Raw genomic sequence first — 19,136 nt, forward strand, 5'->3', positions numbered from 1 at the left:
CAATCTCGAACTCATTGCCATACGACTTGCCATTACTCGAATAGTAGCTAGACAAGATCGGGCTCCGTGCACCTACCATGTTTGCACAGATTCACAAGCAGCGTACACTGCATGCCGCGCAGGGGGAGCAGACTATGCCATTCTGAACACTATTCGAACACAAGTCCGTCGCCTGAGAGAGGAGGGCTACACCTTAATTACCAAATGGATTCCTGCACACGAAGGAATCACTGGAAACGAAAAGGCACACCAGGCAGCGCGCGCAGCAGCTCTTTCCGCGCCTTTGCCTGGATCCACATTCGTTTCCGCTTCGTGGCCCCCTGAGGACTTTACGCATCCGTCGTCGCCTCATATGGATAGGGCGGAGACATGGCATCGAGCACAACGCTATCGTCGAAGCATACTCCAGCACTTGGCCAACCCTGAGCAACTATATCGCCGCCCAGATAGCTCATTCCGGAGAGTGGAGGCAGTACTCCTTCGCCGAGCCCAGACTGGTCAGCTTCTGTCACCCGCGAAGCTGCACCTCATAAACCCGCAGGTACACCCTTCTCCTCAGTGCCCGACATGCCAGGCCAGAGGCACGGCCGAACATCTCCTGTGGAGCTGCCCTGCTTTTGACGCAGTACGGGAGAGAGCACTTAAGTCCCTGGGCGGGCTTCGACCTACAACCCTGCAGGCATGGGTCGATCCCCCATCGCGCATCGGGCCATCAGACGCAACCCGGCTCTGGCGAACTTTTCTTTCTTATTTCAAGGAAGAAGAAGGACCAGGCCATTACTTCGCGGAGCCGACCTCGGGACGACCCTACCTCGAGGAAGAAGTGGACACCGGTTCCTCATATCTATCCCAACCTTCACCCCCACCCCCACCCATACCCTCACCCCCACCCTTAACCGCTCACTGACCCCTACATCCATGAAGCAACTTAGTTCTGCCGCAAGGTAAACACCTACCGTAAGCAGAAATAAAGACGTAATAAAAAAAAAACGAAGAAAACTATTCTGACACATTCATATTGCATAGCTGACTTAAAACTACCAGAGTCCACGTCTATAAAATACCTTGGCATCCAGATAAGTAATAACCTGGGTGTGTATGCCCACATCGATGTTATTTGCGGGAACGCTGTGAAGACTCTCTGGTGCTTGAGGCGTAAACAGACAAAGGCCCCAGCAAACATGAAATTGACAGCGTAAAGACTTTGGTGTGTCCTCGTCTCGAATTCGCATGTCATCTATGGGACCCTCACACAGTCAAGAATATTCCGAAATTAGAAAGAGTGCAAAAGATTGCATTCCGTTTAATTTGTAACAGATTCAAACGCACAGAGAGTGTTACAGAAATGATCAACTCTGTTGGTTTAGAATCCCTTTAAGCAAGGCGCACTGAAGCAAGGTTGAAAGTTTTGCTCCGAATTCACAACAAAGTGATTAAACTTAATTCCCATCACTATATTACTCCTCTTTCGCGCGCAAGTACGAATTTTAATCATGAAAGGATGCTAGAATTTCGAGCGCTAATACAGTTAAAGACTCATTTTTGCTAAAACGGTTACAGAGTGGAATTAACGGCGGATGTGTGTATTGAACAGCCATAATGTAGAAATATTCATTTATAACTTGTGAGCCTTTCGCATGTGAAGCCTTTGTTTCTTTGTATGCATCATCTATTTGCTCTTACATGAATCTCGTGTATACTTTGTTGTACTTTTTTTACTTGTTTTTTTGCACACCCTGCTTGGAGTTGAAATACTTTGCAGTATTACTAAATAAATGAATAAGTTGGTGTTGAGAAGCTGAAGCATCGCCATTACAGTTTTTCCGCTTCACAGCGTGTAAGGTAGCATGCGCATTTGAAATGAAGTTTTGTCTGCACAGAACTGCAAGCGGGACCATTTTACCTTTTTTTTTTCGTGAGCATTGATGGGACATGCCTCAGACGATGCAGTGTAATGAGTACGCGAGAGGGGCAGCCCTAGCAACACTAGCCTACCCCTAACAACGCAATTCTACCTTAGACCACACAGGCAGACAGGGAGAAGGTACCGTCTGTTGCAGAAGTTTGCGTCACCAGGCAGCGCCGCCTCTCGGGAGCGATACTGCTCCTCTGCCCGGCGCGTTGGGCCGCAAACTTCTGCAACAGACGGTACGTAAGTACACAAGGTCACTTTCAACCCTTTAGAAGATAACGGTTGGCAGTCAAGATTGCCGGAGACTGAAGGGCAGGCGTGTTACGAGACGTCCCGACGTTAGGCGGCATGTTAGGATCTGCCAACTCGGTAAGACACTCTACAATGCGAGGATGCGATTGCAGCCGAACTCACTGCCTTGTGCTGTGGGTTCCAAGTATTACATGCCCAGGCTACGTATAGGCTCAATCGCGCGTCTCTTTTAAGCACGACTTTTATCTACATAGGGCAGTCTTTCACGCATCTTGTTAGTGGAGTACAGTTTCACAGTATTAGGCGTAGCCCCCAGAAGAACGAATTGATAACCAGCTGCTCTACGTAGGATGCTCCATGTTGAAATGTCACCCATGTTGTATAGCAGTTTGTGGGACGAACGTCAGTGAACGTAGGTGGAAAGGAGAGCACGAAAGCAGCAGACAATAAAATGCCGGGACAAAGCAACATTAGCGAACCCTGTGTAGGCCGCTTTCACGTTTAAAACATAGCAGACTGAGCACTACAACGAGCACGTGCCAATAATGTTATCAATTTAATGTCCAAAATAGTAATATCATGACTCAACCACTATATACGCACTCGCTGGAAGCCGCTGGTAGAAGACGTCTGGGACGGGTGGAGAACGTGCCAATTCTTTTAGTCGTCATCTGTCTATCCACTATCGAAGGTAAACAGTGCCGACCTAATGAAAAATCCTGTATAAAATTCGTACAGGAAATGGTATAGAGGTTTACTGTACAGGATCTGGGATACAGGATTGTGGGCTATTTCTGGAAATTTCTGTACTGCCCTGGAAAGTCCGGAATGAAATCGCGCGGAGCTCTGATACCGCAAAGGCCTGTATGCTTGATGGCCCTCGTTTCCGTAAAGAAACGCGTCGCCAGGGTGGAAAACGCAAGCAACAATACAAAATAACACGACTACATTTAAAATAATAAATAAAATAAAAAGCAATAAAAAAAAAGACTTTTACTACCAAGTATGGAATCGAACCTCAGCGCATGCAGCAATACAAAATAACACGACTACATTTAAAATAATAAATAAAATATAGAAACTTCTACCAAGTATGGAATCGAACCTCGGCTCTCATGGTCTTCGGACGGGCACCTTATCTACTACTCCACGGCGGGTTGTGGTTGCAGTTGTAGCTACTCACTATATGTAGCTAATTTTCCTGTTTCGTATTTCGTATATTTTCCTTGGCTGTAGAATGTGTGGCCGTAATTCACCGATCGCCCTTTAAACACGCTGAATCTTTTTCCTGGCTATCACGAAGGTTTATACGTGTCTCGCATCTTCACAATGTAGCGCTTTCTTGCAGACAAACCTCAGAATGTCACATTTTACTAGTGCTGCTGTGTTTTGTCACCGTTTTCGAACGCATGCAATTTTTGCTACATATAGATGTATGCGGTGCACCAACACTTGTAATACTGCTTCTTTTAGCTTCACCTGCTGCCAGCGGAGTCGCGACGTCAATGAATTTAGTTCTGACCAAGTGTTTTGCATAAGTAAACACTCGAGGAAGCAACTCCCGATGTCCGGCTGACCTGTGCATATTTCGATGGTCAGCGATGTGTTCCATTTATTCTCGAGCGTATTTTATCCGCGCTAACGAAACGCTACGTTCTTGCTTGCACTTTCGCGTTGAAGGTGGCAGATCTTCAGTCGCAGATATGAAGATGCACCGCAAGATCGTACAAGCTGTGGCGACTGTTGCACACTCAAAAAGCAAAACGCGATGCGTTTATGTACTTGCTAGCGCACACATCCACGGCTTCATATCTTCCAAGTATTTGCGAAACAACGCGTACTCCACATATACAGAAAAGTTGTAACGTATAATATGTATGGTTTCATGCTTATTTAGCGCGAAGGCATGTTCTGACGTGGTCATCCTGGTTGAGCTTCCCGATCCGGCCGAATTGTGTTGAGAAGCGGAAATACTCTGTCCCGTATCAGTTTCATTCATATCGGGTTTGCCCGTTTTTTGTTAAACCGGACATGCCCTGTCCTAAATATGAGCTCAATACAGGACTGGTCTGCCCTGTTTCATATTCATACCGTCTGGGATGTCATGTATAAGTTGCATATTAGAAATGGTCTGCCCTGCATTAGCTCTATACCGGACAGTCCGTATTGAAATTCATACCGGATATGACCTGTCCGATATAAACCCGTTTAAGCTTCATACAAGACTGGTCACGCTGATATGAAATTTATACGGATAATACAGGACCGGTTCAAACACGTTTGTCGCGAAGAGGGATTTTTCACTAGTGAATGAAGTCATTATTACGCTAATCATTACCCTTCTTTGGGATACGTTGAAGGATAACGTATAATACAAAAAATATTGTTTACGTAAATAATGACTTCTAGTTTTCAGTGCAAGCAAGCTTTCAGAAAAAAACCGAAGCGTGAGAAGACTGACGAAAAATAGGGACTTTCAGCCGCGGGTGGTGCAAGGGAGATGAGCTTGAAGGTGGCAACTCAAAGCAGCTGAACACACAAGGAATCCTGTACGGTGAGATGCCACCGGCGGCGCTGCTGTGCCATTCCTTTTTGCTGCTTCTCTCGAGTGGATTTTGGGCGTCTGCTACATGCTGACTGTTTCCTTAATGCGATAAACGAACAACGTATCAGAGTCCTCTTAATAAAGAAAATATATTATAGAATCAACAGCCCAAAGTCTAGACGAATTGTTACGTGATACACACTCGATGAAAAACCATTTCGTGATTAAATCACGGGCTCACGCTGAATAGTTTTGAATGCCTTCGAATACAGTACAGACTTGTTAAACGTTTTTAAAATACCGAATAATGCTTGAATTTTCTCTGGTAATAAAAAGCTATCCGTGTACATTGTGTATCAAGGAAGAGACATTAGGCAGACTGCGGCTGCAATGTTTCGCCGCGTGACCATACACTGCCAGTAGTAACACCTTTCTTCTAAAGGATTGCGCGTGCCCCTCTTCGTTACCGGCATCCTGTGCGCCTTACACCTGGGAAGTAACAAGGATAACATGTCCGCTTTTCGCTTTGTGCTACACGGATAAAATGCAGGTTATTACGCTCTTAAGCCATCGCAGTCAGAGATAACTAACACGGGTGACCAGCCGCTTCATGTGTCTTCGATAATGATGTTCAAATGTTTTTGCGACAGCGTCCTTGCACCTGTTAACTTGCCAGGGTCACGATTACTAGAGCCTTGAAGCATCGCTTTGCTGAAGCCGGCAGGCACATTTTGTGTGTCCAAAGCTGGAGCTCCACGCATATCATTTACGCGCCACGCCCACGCGTTAGTTGCGGCTTTGACTGAGAGGCGAATTGCGGTGAAACTCGCGAATTTCGAAAGCCCCCAAGTTGAACTCGCGACTGTCATGACGGGGGAATGTGCAGCGTGGACCGTCACTTCGAGCTGCTGCAAATGTTTATATGGCTGACATAGAGCTCCAGCGACAGTTTTGCCTTTTGAAAATGCTTCTAGAGGCCTGAGCGATGAGCTAGACGACAACCAACGTCTGCGAAGACTACATTGCAGGCCTCATGCGCTCAGAGTCGAAGAGGAAGTCCCCTGTGTTCTTGAGTTCTGTACGACAGGTAGATATTTGAAAAGCGTTTACACAATCAGATGCGTTGAACACAACCCTCCCGCGCTAAAATATGCAGCGCAAGCAACGTCTCCGATGCGCTTATTGATGAGGTTGTCCGGAAGCAGTGGCGCGCTCACTTTACAGGCTACCGGCTGAACATGTTTATATCAAGTAAACTTTACTTCACTACAAAATCCTTGAGTTGTGGGGTGTCTCGATGGCACGTGTACTGAAATAAAGTGTCCTTTGAATTACAAGATCTTCACGGTCAATGAATTAACGACATTCTCACGAGTGAGCTAGGAACACAAATGAAAGAGGAGAAAATTATGTAATAACTAGTTTAGCTCTCCTCTGAGTGTGCTGAAGCAGATAGCTATTCACCGCTTCTATGCCACCGCCGTACACGGTAGGACAGCGCTGTTCGTATAGTATGCCGCAAATTTAACTTGCAAACCCATCGGTCTATTCAAATCACGCGCGCAGTCTACCACGCCACACGGCAAGAGGAGGCTCCGTCACCCTGTAGAATTTTCCAGTGAAATAAAAGCCGCCTCAGCTGATCCCGCGGCCGTAGCGCTCCCTCGCTGGCAAAGCAAGATGTCATAAATTACAAGTTGTGCTAAAGCGCTCTCAATGCACATCTTGCACACTATAAAATGCTTCTAAAGATCCGAAAAACCCTTAATAAAATCGCGCAAAATATAATCCTTTATACAACTTACTCGCACAAGTATGGCACTCGGTGGAACGATAAACAAGTGAAACAATGGATCAAAGGTGTGATCATATGAGTCGTACTATGACGACCGCCCACGAAGCTTATGAAACGACACCCAAGCGGTGATAACCACTAAGTAACTATAGAAGATAAGCCAATAAAACTGCGAGGCTTTCCGAGGGTTGCATTTCGTGTCTTGATAGCATTTCTTCATCAACTGAAGGCGTAATAAGAGCTCGGAGAAATCCCGCGTTTAGGCATCCTGCACAGTGCCATAGAAGATAGAATGACAGATACGCGGCTTATTTGGAAAGAAAACATCACAGTTCCAACTGTGTCTCAAACGGAGATCGAATAAAATGTGGGTTAAGTTTAGAAATAAAACGCGAATGTGACAAGACTACGCGAACTATCCAAATTATGCCAAAAATGCAAGAACAAATGATCTGTGTGTGCGTTATTAAAAACGCTAAAAAGCTACAGTGACACCTCTTCGTTAATTTCTGCCGTGTCGCCAAATGCGAGGCATGGCCCTTTTTGTTTTTTCACTGACCATGTCTGCGATCGTCAGCGCCGGTGGGAGGTGACTGCGGGACGTCTCCAATCGGCACCCGGCGCCAAGCGGTGCTGCCGCGGTTCAGAAATCCGTCAAGCTGCCAGCCGCAAGTGCCATTGCTGAAGTCGCAGTCGCCGCAGTCGCGTTCATCGGCGCCATTCTTGCAGTCCATCACGAAATTGCACACATGTTCCATGGTCACGGTCTGCTTATTGCCGCAGTCAAACCTCTCAGTCGTCCGCGCTGCACCATTGGTTATTAAAAAAGAAATAATCCTCGTGTGAGCACACGTCACATGCATATACAGCTATTTAGGGACGGACATTTTCTGCAGACGTTCAATTATTGCAACATGCACTCACAGGTCTCATCGCAGGGAGCTTCATTCAACAACACGTCGTCTATAGCTGCGAAACCATCTGTGTTTGTTCCCGACACGGCGACAATTGGTTCAGCCTGAAAGAAAGCGAAATTGGTTATCAACGGCAGCACGTTTGCTACATTAGAGAACAATCAAACATGTTATGTCTAATGAGACAAAAACTTAAATCGCTACCACTTCTTAAGCTACAATTATAAAATTGAAAACCTTTCAATTCATACTTCGATGGATGGTTTTAATTTAGTGCGTACTATAACTGAAACAAACCCTCCTGGCTGTTACAAAATATTCATTTCACATTCGCTGAGAGTCAATGCTTCAATTTTAATGATTTAGCTTCGCGTCAGTGTAAAATATTGTGAAGTCATGGCTTGAAAATTTTTCCGGGGATGAGGCGAGTGGCATATGTTCTGTGTTCTGTGCTGCTGGAAAAAAAAGATAAATCATTTTTGTACAACTGATTCGCCCTCAGATTGCAGCGTCTTCCCCAGAAATCGAATAACCGTGACACCCTTCGAAAAACTGCTGGCCATAAAAATTGCGCACTGATATTTTTTTTAGAACTCGTAAGCTTGCGGATGTGTCGTTTATATGACATCTGCAAAATGTCGTATATAATGTATATATATATATATATATATATATATATATATATATATATATATATATATATATATATATATATATATATATATATATATATATATATATGTGTAGATGTTATTTTTGTATTCCTTATTAGAGTACTGCTTCCTACACTCACCCAAAGGGACGGATAGGGCAGTTGCTGGCGCTTCCAGACTCCTTTCCCTTCTGAGATTATTTCTTCTTGCAGTTGAAGCTGCACACCGTTGGCCAGGTCTGGTAGGTAGTACCAGAGCGAGAGACACTGGTACCGTCTGGGCTCTCTAAGTACCATCGATGTCCGGTTTCCCTGGATTCCAGGACTCTTGAACAAAACGTAGTACCCTGAAAGCAGTGTAAATGAAGTGCGTTGTGTTATCGCCGTGACAAGGCGAAATCAACTCATGTTTGCACTGATCATTTTATCTATAATCGTATCGGCAATGTACGTCAGATTACATTAAGTGTGCAAATACCACGCCTGGTGTGACATCACGTTGGAAAAATATTTATGCTTTGTATGTCCGAGGCCTCTCGCCACGCAGGTGACCCTAAGGGTATCACCACGTGGCCTGCGTGTTCTAGAGGCCAAGATGTTCATGAAGCGGGCGTAGAGTCTCATTCTGGCTGCAAGGCAAGTGACGCTCCGTGAACAATGTATGTGCGCTTGGGTAAAGTCACTGCCGGTGTGGAGCGATGTCGCGCACTGAGTTTCCTTGATGCATACTAGCGCCCCGCAACGAAAGACACAGCGAAGAGAAGCGGACGTGCAAGCGCTCACGTACATACAGACACAAGCAATAAGTACTAAAAGCGCATCTCTGTCCCCATAAGCATTTCATTGTGTATTTGTCTTCGTACTGCATCCTGGTGTGTTGCGCTGGTGCACATCACAGCAACTAGCCCGCACTGTATTTCGTGTCGGCTCTCTGAGGAAGTGCTTCTATGCAATGCTCCGACACTTTTCACATCTATTGGCAGACTTGCGCGCTGAGTTGTGAACGACTGCTTTGGATACGCATAAAATGCATCGTAAATGGCCCAGAGCACGCGAGAGGTGCATATGTCATGTTCATAGGACCGGCAACAGGAGAGCTATATTAACAACGTAGTCCCGGTTTATTTCAAAGCTGCATGTCATTCTCCTCGTGTGCTCAGCCCCGCGGGGTCTAGTGGTCGGCGGCGGCTAATATAGTCGCATGATGCCTGGTTCATGCACCCAATTTCTCAGCCTTGGGGTTCCACGTATTAAATCTATCATGAGCGATCATGGCTCATGAACATTTTTTTTTCTAGTCGTGATGTGATCAGGTGATATACGTCGATGCCGTCATCTTCAATTCCACTCTTGTAAGGCAGCCGTGGACAACTCAGTGAACATTCTGCAGATTAGGTGAGAGTTAGTTTACCAATAAACTTGACTAAAAATATGTATAAGTTCCAAAATTGTTTAATACACTACTGTGCGTAATTTATATTCTCGCTGGCTTTCTAAAAAGCCGCAAAATACAAGAGCACGACCAGTGTGAGCCTATCTCCAGCTTGACTTTGTCTAGCTTTTGAGTTATGAGGTTTAATGGTCGATATGGACTCAGGCCGTGTTGGACGGCAGAGTCGAAGGCTACAGGATAGTTTCTACCACATCGATTCTTCAATCTGCGCTGACACAGCACATCACATGTGCGCCTTGATTTGGGCCTCTATTGAAAAGGGGCAGCCATGGCTGGGATCAAATTCGGGATGCCAAAGTCAGTAACTGAACGCTGTAAAGCATCAGCGACAGTGATGTTTCGCCAATGAATTCTGTAAACGCTCTCTACGTACATGCCGCGTCAGCGGACAGGCGCCATGACAAATGGCATAGCCCGACGCCTCGCTCTACATGCATGCGACGAAATTTATCACGCTAATCAAGCATAGGGAAAGGAACTCATCAATGGACGGGCGAAAATTTCCTGTCGCAAGATCCCTGCGACTCGGCCGTACTGGATAAGGAGGTGGCACTATGGCGAAACTGACAGCGATATCTATGACTGACCGTCAAATCTCCCCGTCTTGCCATGGCTTTCAGTGTCCCAAAGGTGGCTGCGGCATGTGTTTCATGGTGAGCGAAAAGTTTCTTTTCTCAGTCATAAACCTTTCCCTGATCTCAATATGGCAGAGAGTGAGCATCAAGGCCATCCTGGCTACAGACATTGAGAGTAGAAAAGCAACTTGAACTGCTGGACGTACTGATAACCTTAAAACCTTCATCCTGTTTCGAATGAAAATTTATTATGCTAGTGACCGCCTCCTTCTGACCATTTCCGAATCCTCCAGACTTCGGGCGTCGCTGTACGTCAGAGTTTACTAGTAATTCAAACAAATTTTTTCTGCACCGCAAGATGGAGCTCCGCCGAGTGAAGTTCATCGACCTCTTGCAGCCTATTGCCTGAATATCGCCAGGCTCTACATCGTCAAGTATACTATTTGCTTGAGCTTCGAAACTGCAAATTTATTGTTCCGAAGGCAAACTATTTCGAAAACAAGCAAACTACATGCCCACAACTGCATCCTCTATAGAGGGCGTATCCTGAAAAGTTTCAGTAACTTCGATCTTATGGTTCAGCATGTCACCAATGTAATGTTGCTTAATTTACTTTTTATTCTCCTTCATGAAACTTACCGTCCGCTGTCTGCGTAGTGTGATCTCGGGGAAGCCTATTGAAAGACCCGGCTCTCTCCACTTCGAACAGTGCTTCTTCCCCTGATTCGAGAATAAACGTAAACGTCAAGGAAAATAGGAAATTCAAATCATAATTTTCCGCCCTTGTCATTTCTAAAATAATTTTGTCGACACACACTTGCACAAACCAGCACCTTCTGCTGAGATCCTTATTAATGAAGCGCTCATCTTCATTTAATTATTTGCTACAAAAGCAGCTCGTCGCAAACGTCCACCTATTCAAACGCACATATTTCGAAAATCTCTTGTTCTCGCAACGGATACACTGGAAAACATTTAGCGCAATCGCAACACTTGGTAAGAATATGGTTTCCTGATATTATAGCGACTACCTGTTCACTCTACGATATACTGATGGCTTCACATTCTGCTACCCGGCGATGACACTAAGACAAAGTAAGCAAGAGCGCTGTAGAACTATTCCACACGCTTCAGATAGGTGTAAATTTACCCTTCTAAAACCTGCGTTGCTGCTTGCATTCAGGTCCCTCAGGAAATTAGCGTTGATGCTGGCAATGGCTGTAGGTAAACCTCAGGAAAGTAACTGAAACTTACTTATACTAAGCGTAATTGTACACAGTTCAAGTGGCACCTGAATTTTAGTTATGATCTTCAGGAACATTTTGCCTCAATACTGGTCGTGTTATTTCTAACGGCATTTCAGATTACTTGCATCGTGAGTATTATCCTATGAAACTGCGTTTTTTGTTTTTATAAATTTTTCAATATATACGTGGAACGAGCCTCCACGTTGTAATTTTATGGCATTGCGGATGTTGCGGAATATACAACAATTTAAAAATATTAACAAAATATTGTTTTGCTACTAGTTTCTGTTCAATGTTGAGGAGAATTAGGACCCTCAAAATCAAAATTATTAATAAATTGTTCAAATCAGTCACATAGCACGAGGTACTAGATGTGAAAAACGCTCTTTAAGTCAACCTGCAAAAAGATTTCCGAACCTTCACAATTCTCAAACGGCAACTCCGAATGAGCGTAGGGGATATAGTCTTCGCCAGAACAACACCATTTTTAACTTTATAATTGGCACAAACAGACCGCTCATTTCCTGAAATATACGTTATTAATCTGGTTCCACATAGGTTCTAGTTATAAGTGGAACATTTAAAAAAACGTTTCGCTTATAAGGGAAACTTTTTTAAAGGGTGTACTCATAACTAGAACCTATTTGGGACCAGATCAAGTGTGTATACTTAGGAAACTCCTTTAATCCGCGTGTAGCGCGGTGAAATGATTCTAATGAGGTTTTAATTTTTTTTATTGGAATATGTGAATGACTGCAAGCATCATATCGCATCATAGCCGCAATTGGTTTAGCGCCATTAAACCCCAGATGAGTAACTATGATTTCCGAGTGCGCTTTGTTGAATTTAAAGTGGAAACATGAGCAAATCTTCTAGTGAATTTCTCCTTGTCGAGGTCGACTTAAAAAATATGTGCTGGCAGCCGATTTCTACGGCCTTCAATTTAGCATTACAACGCGGCACTCTCAAAGAACAAATTATAAAGCTCTTAAGTACATTTATTATTCGACTTGTGCTTACACTCTAGAAAAAATATAATGGCTACCTTTCCGCCCAATCCAGACACACTTACCGCGTCGGCGCACTTTGAAAAACTGAAAATAAATTATGAGCCTAGTAGGAAACATCCGAAAAATATATAGCATAACTGCAGTAACATAAATGAGTCTTCTGCTTACAGGACTACATACTACAGTTTTTTTTTTTTAAATTGCGCATTGATGCACAATAGCTCAAGTACGTTGTGTGACAAAAATATGAAAGCTTGTAAATAAATAAATAGAAATTTTAGACCATAGGATACGAACGCATATAACATCCTTAGAAAGGCTGTTCAGCGCCACCTGTAAATGAAACAATCTCCACCTTCATGGCCTTACTAATGATACATCATTTAAGCCAACGGGACCAGAAAGTTGCAATCGTTTTTTCTTTTTTTTTCCATATTTGTCCTTCTGCGCATTAACATCCTCTGTTGTTTACAAGCGTATGTTTTCTTTTTTGAATACACCTGTTTGTTCTTCTGCTGCATGATCAATGCCTTCCTTCACTCGTCCTCGACCTGCCCTAACGAGGCTGGTCCAATTTCATGTTTATATAAACTACACGAGTTGCCGAAAGATGAACACCAGTAAAGAAACAGGTATCGAATTTAAAATCATCCAGAATAGCATCACGCAAGTCTTACCATTTTCAGGTACTCTCCAGGGCAGGCATTCGTCCTCAAAGGTGCATAAACCTTAATATCAGAAAAAAAAGCTTTAGTCACTATTAATTATTTCGCATCATGACTTATGCATTTAATGACTGACATCAATTGCCATCTAGCTTTTTGTTGCACACCCAGATAGAAGGAAGGCGATAATAACGCTTACTCATGCATTAACATTGCTACTGCTATCAGAGTACTAGACACTTACTGTAAGGAGGACATTCACCATCCGTGAACTCTACGTCGTCAACCATTATTCCGGAATCCCGCTTCACCCCCACTGGGGCGACGCCTTCGAAGACAAGCTGCAGAAATAGGCAGAACGTAGTTAAACTCTTGTGGACTATTTAATTGACACGGACAAGCGACCTGAACATCAAAAACTTTTGCCACGGCGTCAGAAGTGTGCATCCAGAGCCTCCACGCGAACCAACGATGCCGCTCCAAAGGGAATGAAAGGCTAATGCCACTTTTGTAGGCCAGTCCTCCATGATAAAATGAATGCTGCTAATAGAAAAGGCACTCTGGTAAACAAGAAAACACGGACTCTATGGGGGCAATTTTTTGGTTTGACCACTGCGGGCCTGGTCTTTCAGCGTGCGTCTCTGTACTTCCACTGATCTTCTGACTACCTATTACCCACAGCACTCCACAAAAATCATTTCCTCTTCTTCCGACACATTGACTTTGCTCACTGCGTCTGTTAACTGTAATGATTTAAAATATATTTCATCATTTCGGCAAGGTTTGAAGCCTAAACGGCATACTGTGTTTCCATATAAAAGATGTATGTATGCGAGACGATGTAGAACGTATTGTTACTGCCAATGCATTGTTATGAATCTCCTCCAGTACCTGAGTCACTAAAAAGAACAAACATACTGTATTATAAATAACTGTTGACCTAGATGCGTAACTCTTGAAGTTTAATATTTTTTGCGGAATTGATTCCGCTCTCTTCATATTTTATTAAGTGGGACGTTGCTAATTCAATTGTATGGCTCGAAGCGAGTAGACATGAACAAAATGAATACATTTTAGAGACCAAGATGCTTTTCTAAGGAACATAGCAAACGTTTTATAAATGACACCATCTTTTGGTTGTTGTCTGTAACGCTTTTAAAAGTATATGCAAATGCAATGGAGCGTCATAGTTGTAACATATATCAGTAACTGATTATGCTGCAGAGTCGCTAAAATTCTAAGTTCTTAAATGTTTTGTGCAAGCAAGCACGACTGGAAAGACATAAAGGGGGTGGGTACTAACACTCCAATTGGTTCTAGAAGAGATGGTCACTGTACGCGCCGCCCACAGGCCATCACCGACGGGTGTGGAAACAGAGATGAGCGGATCTCGTAGAACCGTTTCTTTCGTGAACCTGTGGAAGAATAAGAAATCTAAGGAAGAACACGTATCACATACAACGTGAAAGTCATGAAGGTTGAGGTAATTGCAAAAGCATACACACTCGAGCTCATCTGGTATGGGTGGTAAAAAATAGGAGCTGTGATATCTTGACAAAACTACATCGTATATATATATATATATATATACGATGTAGTTTTCGTTGACTTCCGTAATTAAAAGTTGAACAGAGTAGACACTTCTTAGAGACACATTTATTTGTTGTCGACATTTCGGTCGGAGCCCGACCTTTGTCAAGACTGTGTTACATCGCTTGGGACTGTCTTTTTAAGTCGTCACGGCTACAAAACAAACAAACCAATAAGATTAACACGAGCAAGGACAGTTCTTAACCAACTGAAAAAAGAAAAAGTGGAGGGCGAAAATCTGGAAGGAGGGCAAAGTTGAGGACTGGGGGACGCTCGAGACAAGAACAGACAAGAGAGAACGGACAAAAGCAGTGCGAGGTGGGTTCCTCGGTAAGTGTAAGGTCAAACATGTGTTGTAGGGAAGGTGGTGTGTGCGGGCGTGGGTATTCGAGAGGGAAGGCTTTACGCGGTAAGACTTCTTCGCATTCAGAGTTAGCGCATAGCTTAAAGAAGACGCAGTAGTGCGTGCGATTAGCGCAGGTGGCCTTGGTTGTCTTTTGTGCCTTCTGCATAGGATGAGCGGTGGTCTGGGTTGTGAGAAAAGAAAAGAGATGGGGGGGGGGGGGGGGGGAGTGTATATATATATATATATATAGCAATCAATTGAAAGGCAAATGAGGGGCTCGTTAATAGAGCATTTAAAGGAGCGTATAGCCACGACTGCAAGGCAAACTTTTTTTTTCTAGTTTACACTGTTGAAATTTACAGGCATGTTGTCTTTATGGTGATTTGGGGATTATTGCAATAAAGAGCATTTAATGCAAAACGAAAGGTAGAACAACGCGTTCTTTTTCCTTCCGCTTTGCATTTTTATTGCAATAATCAGCATAAAGACAACATTCCTGTAAATGTCAACAGTGTAAAATAAAAAAAAGTTTGCCTTGCACTCAAACTGTTCGCTCCTTTTAATATATATATATATATATATATATATATATATATATATATATATATATATATATATATATATATATATATATATATATATATATATATATATATTGTAATTTTAGGCACCGTATCTCTCGCACCTCTGATTCTACCCCTCAACCGCGCCAAGAGGTAAGGGAGGAAGGTAGGCATGAAATAAGAAAGATAAGAAGAAAGACCGTGGGGAAGGGTTGTAGGATATTTCAATTCAATTTTATTATATTATCGCTGATTACATTCCAGCCTATACATACAGAAGGAGGTCCCAGAGTCAGCAATTGTATCGGAACCTCCTGTTAGGTTTAAATACCTGAGTATCCCCTTGAGTTAGTTCTTGGCAAAGCGAAGGCACAGTATCTGTATCACTGCTATCTACTCCTACAATAACGGCATACAATTGGATATGCATATGTCGTCGGCTCGAATCCTTACCGTGAACTAGCCTCCAATTTCACTAGCGCATGGAGGCTTAATTGGAAGATAAATAGCATGACATGACCTTGAACACTGCGCAAAGAATGGCTGCGCAATTTTTTAATAAGAAATCACTTCCATGTACTGTCCGCCCCTTTTTAATTGCTGCCAAGTTTTTTCCCGACAATTATGTTGCATGGCTAGCACTTTCGTGCATAACAGTAAATTATTTCGGTTTATAATCGAGGCTTCCGGTCTGTCTATAGTGTACGAAATGTAAAAGGAAAATATATCACAAGAAGTAAGTGTACAAACGGAAGAGTTTTTTTTTAGATTACTACTTTCTTTAAGAGTATACATCAAGATGGCAAAAACCCACAAATTTGTCCGGAATTGTGCGGTGAGATCACATCGATGGCAATTATGTTCGTTGAGTAATTTTATCTTTTTGTGAGGGTTGGAACGAAGACGTTGAAAGGAGCGGCACTTTTACAGACACTTCCACAGATCTCCTCAGGGAGCTCAGTGAGTGCTTTTACTAATTTACTTTATATCTTGTTTTCATCTTGATAGCCACAATTAGAGCTCCTGTTTAGACATAAAATGCAGCAGCGCCACTGTTATAAGGGCTATCGCAGCAAAGTATGGGGCTTATTAGTTGGTTAGTTCGAAACCCACCGCCGGACACCCACCGGTAAAAATGGGTACAAGCGTCCCCCAGCCTGGCGCTCGGCTTTTCCGGGGGTGCGCGTTTTGGAGAAGCTCCGCAAAACCCCGCTGCGCGCCCCTCTCCGCAGTGGGCCCAAACCCAGTTTCGAACCTCGCAGCCTGCAAAGGTGGTTCTGTTTGTCTTGCAAAGGTACTTCCTTTGAGCCTCACCTAAACTGCTCCCTTAGAGCCTCAGCTGCAGCAGTCCTTTTCCTAATTTAGTTTATATCTTGTTTTCACCTTGATAGCCACAATTAGAGCTCCTGTTTAGACATAAAATACTGCAGCGCCACTGTTATAAGAGCTATCGCAGCAAAGTATGGGGCTTATATTATTCAACGAGATTATCTTTCATAGTGTCCCTCCTCAAAAAGAGATTTCAAGGCTTTCAAATGATGGAGAGAGCTGCCATTGCGAATGGTAAGCACCATTCACAGTTCCAGAAAAAAATAAATAAATGATGTTGCTATAATCTAAAGCAATAAATTATACAGTTAAAATCAGTTTAGTTGATAATGACATAATATTGGCTAGGACTTGAGAAAGAGCTCTAAAAAGCAAGCGCTATTTAAGGCACATCAATATTCCGAACACAATTCTTGTATATTTTTGTAAATATGACGATGTATTGAAATATGACTCGCTAATACATGTGAAATTGAAATGGTTCATCTTTGGCGGACTGTCTGAACCAAGGGCTCGGGGTCGAATCGACAAAAGATTATTCCGCTTCTTTTCTTCAACTTACCTCAATAAGCACAGGGTAGAGAACTTACCTAAAGGTAAAGTGCCTATGCAATGCCTTTATGCGAATAGGGACTTCGGGTAAATAACAATATTTTCCTTGCCACTATATTTTATTTTAGGTATGGAACACATTTGCCGAAGATTACGTTAGTTCGTAATGCGAAATTTGAGCGCAGCTCATCAGCTGTTTCAACTTTTCGATAGATTGGGGCAAAGGTTTCGAGCAAGACATGTATGTTGAATTACAGCCTTTAATTTTTCACACATATTCCTTCAAGAAACACTCCAATAAAAGTTCTTGACTGTCATGAAGGAAGCTTTGTGGTTTTCCGAAGCCGTCCACTACCGGCACCTCTTTCTCTCTTTTTTCACTGCCACCTTTCTCCATTTCTTTATAGTTCGGTTATGGTGTCCGCGTAGAATTGTGACAGATACTGCGTCTTTTCTTCGATATCAACCAATTTGAAACGTCGCTGATTCTTGCTGTACTGCGTCCATTTCTATATGCTCTGTGGTGCGGCGTTCGAGGAATCGCCAAATGAAAGGTGCCGCACGGACGCCTCCCTTACAAAAATGGTCGTGAACAGTGTTTAGAATCTGTATTAACACCTTATTGACTCTATCAATATTGTACGTACTTTTAATCTGTATGAACATGTGTAAATACGAAGTTCATACACGGTTACTTTTGCGTATTTAAATCAGTTCATATAAAGTTTGTACATAGCAAGTTGTTAGGTGAATATACTTCTCTGTATATACTCCTATCAATATACAGCAGGGGCGTAGCCAGGGCTCTGTTTCGATGTCAGAAACCCTTCCGAGAGTTTTTGAACTCCTTCTTTCGGCCTTTCTTGCAATTTTTTTTATCGATGCCGTATAACGCCCTAGAAAATTATTTCTGGTTATACCACTCATACACAGCTATTAAAATATATTGAAGCAATTTGGCATGTCAGAAAAAATGTTCAGATCGAAAGTATATAGTATTAACTGACCGAGTGCATGCTATTCATTGCAACTCATATTTGAATTACATTTTTTATTATGAATAGTATCTGTTAAAAAAGAAATGGAAATGGAAAATTAATACAATTAATTTGCATGAATTATAGATAAAAACGTATAAGGTTATAATTTGAAAATGTAACTGGTTACAATTTCGCTCTTTCTTCATCGCGCATTTCTTAGTCAAGCGTCCGCTCTTGTTGAGGACGCAATGAGTCCTTTTATCAAGCTCGCTCGCACAATTAAATACAAAAACATCACAAATGGAAGGTAAACGCACCGCGCCGCCGACTTTACAGTGGAGAATGCGCGCTGTGGGTGTTGTCGGGTTACATCACGCGATGCTGAGACGCACGCCCTGGACTCTCGGATCCACGTAGCTCATCCCTCAGAAGCTATATGGGCGAAACTTTAGAATTATATATTGGCATACACACAATGATTGGGTATATGCACATGTACAGTAAGCTACCGAACGAGCCCCCCCCCCCCCCCCCTTCTCCGCTTTCCTTCTCACGCGCCGAAATTACTGGAAAATGGAGGGTGCATTTCCCTGGCAAGGACCAAATTTTCATCCGAAAAAAAAAAATGAATTTGTATTTTTTTTCTTTATCGACCCGATCGTGTTTAGAAGTGTGCTCCCAGACGCATCCGAGCCACCCCGCTGTGCATACGCCCCTGTCCACCACTTATGAAAACAAATCGGCGCCCGCCGCCGA

At 43.2% G+C, this 19,136-nt stretch overlaps 1 protein-coding gene across 1 annotated transcript in view; it reads right to left on the bottom strand.

Annotated features, from left to right (window-relative positions):
• LOC146193380 (MAM and LDL-receptor class A domain-containing protein 1-like) overlaps positions 1-19,136 on the bottom strand; it is a 205,173-nt gene that overhangs the window by 88,299 nt on the left and 97,738 nt on the right. The window contains exons 29-35 of the mRNA XM_084600534.1: positions 14,324-14,435; positions 13,265-13,361; positions 13,033-13,083; positions 10,738-10,818; positions 8,212-8,417; positions 7,429-7,522; positions 7,064-7,309 (exon numbers count right to left, since the gene is read on the bottom strand). Coding sequence (XP_084456660.1) covers positions 7,064-7,309; positions 7,429-7,522; positions 8,212-8,417; positions 10,738-10,818; positions 13,033-13,083; positions 13,265-13,361; positions 14,324-14,435 — 887 coding nt within the window. The remainder of the gene's footprint in view (positions 1-7,063; positions 7,310-7,428; positions 7,523-8,211; positions 8,418-10,737; positions 10,819-13,032; positions 13,084-13,264; positions 13,362-14,323; positions 14,436-19,136) is intronic.

The sequence above is a fragment of the Amblyomma maculatum genome, chromosome 4 (assembly GCF_055883805.1).
Source record: "Amblyomma maculatum isolate TAMU_Amacu chromosome 4, ASM5588380v1, whole genome shotgun sequence".
Taxonomy (NCBI): Eukaryota; Metazoa; Arthropoda; class Arachnida; order Ixodida; family Ixodidae; genus Amblyomma; species Amblyomma maculatum.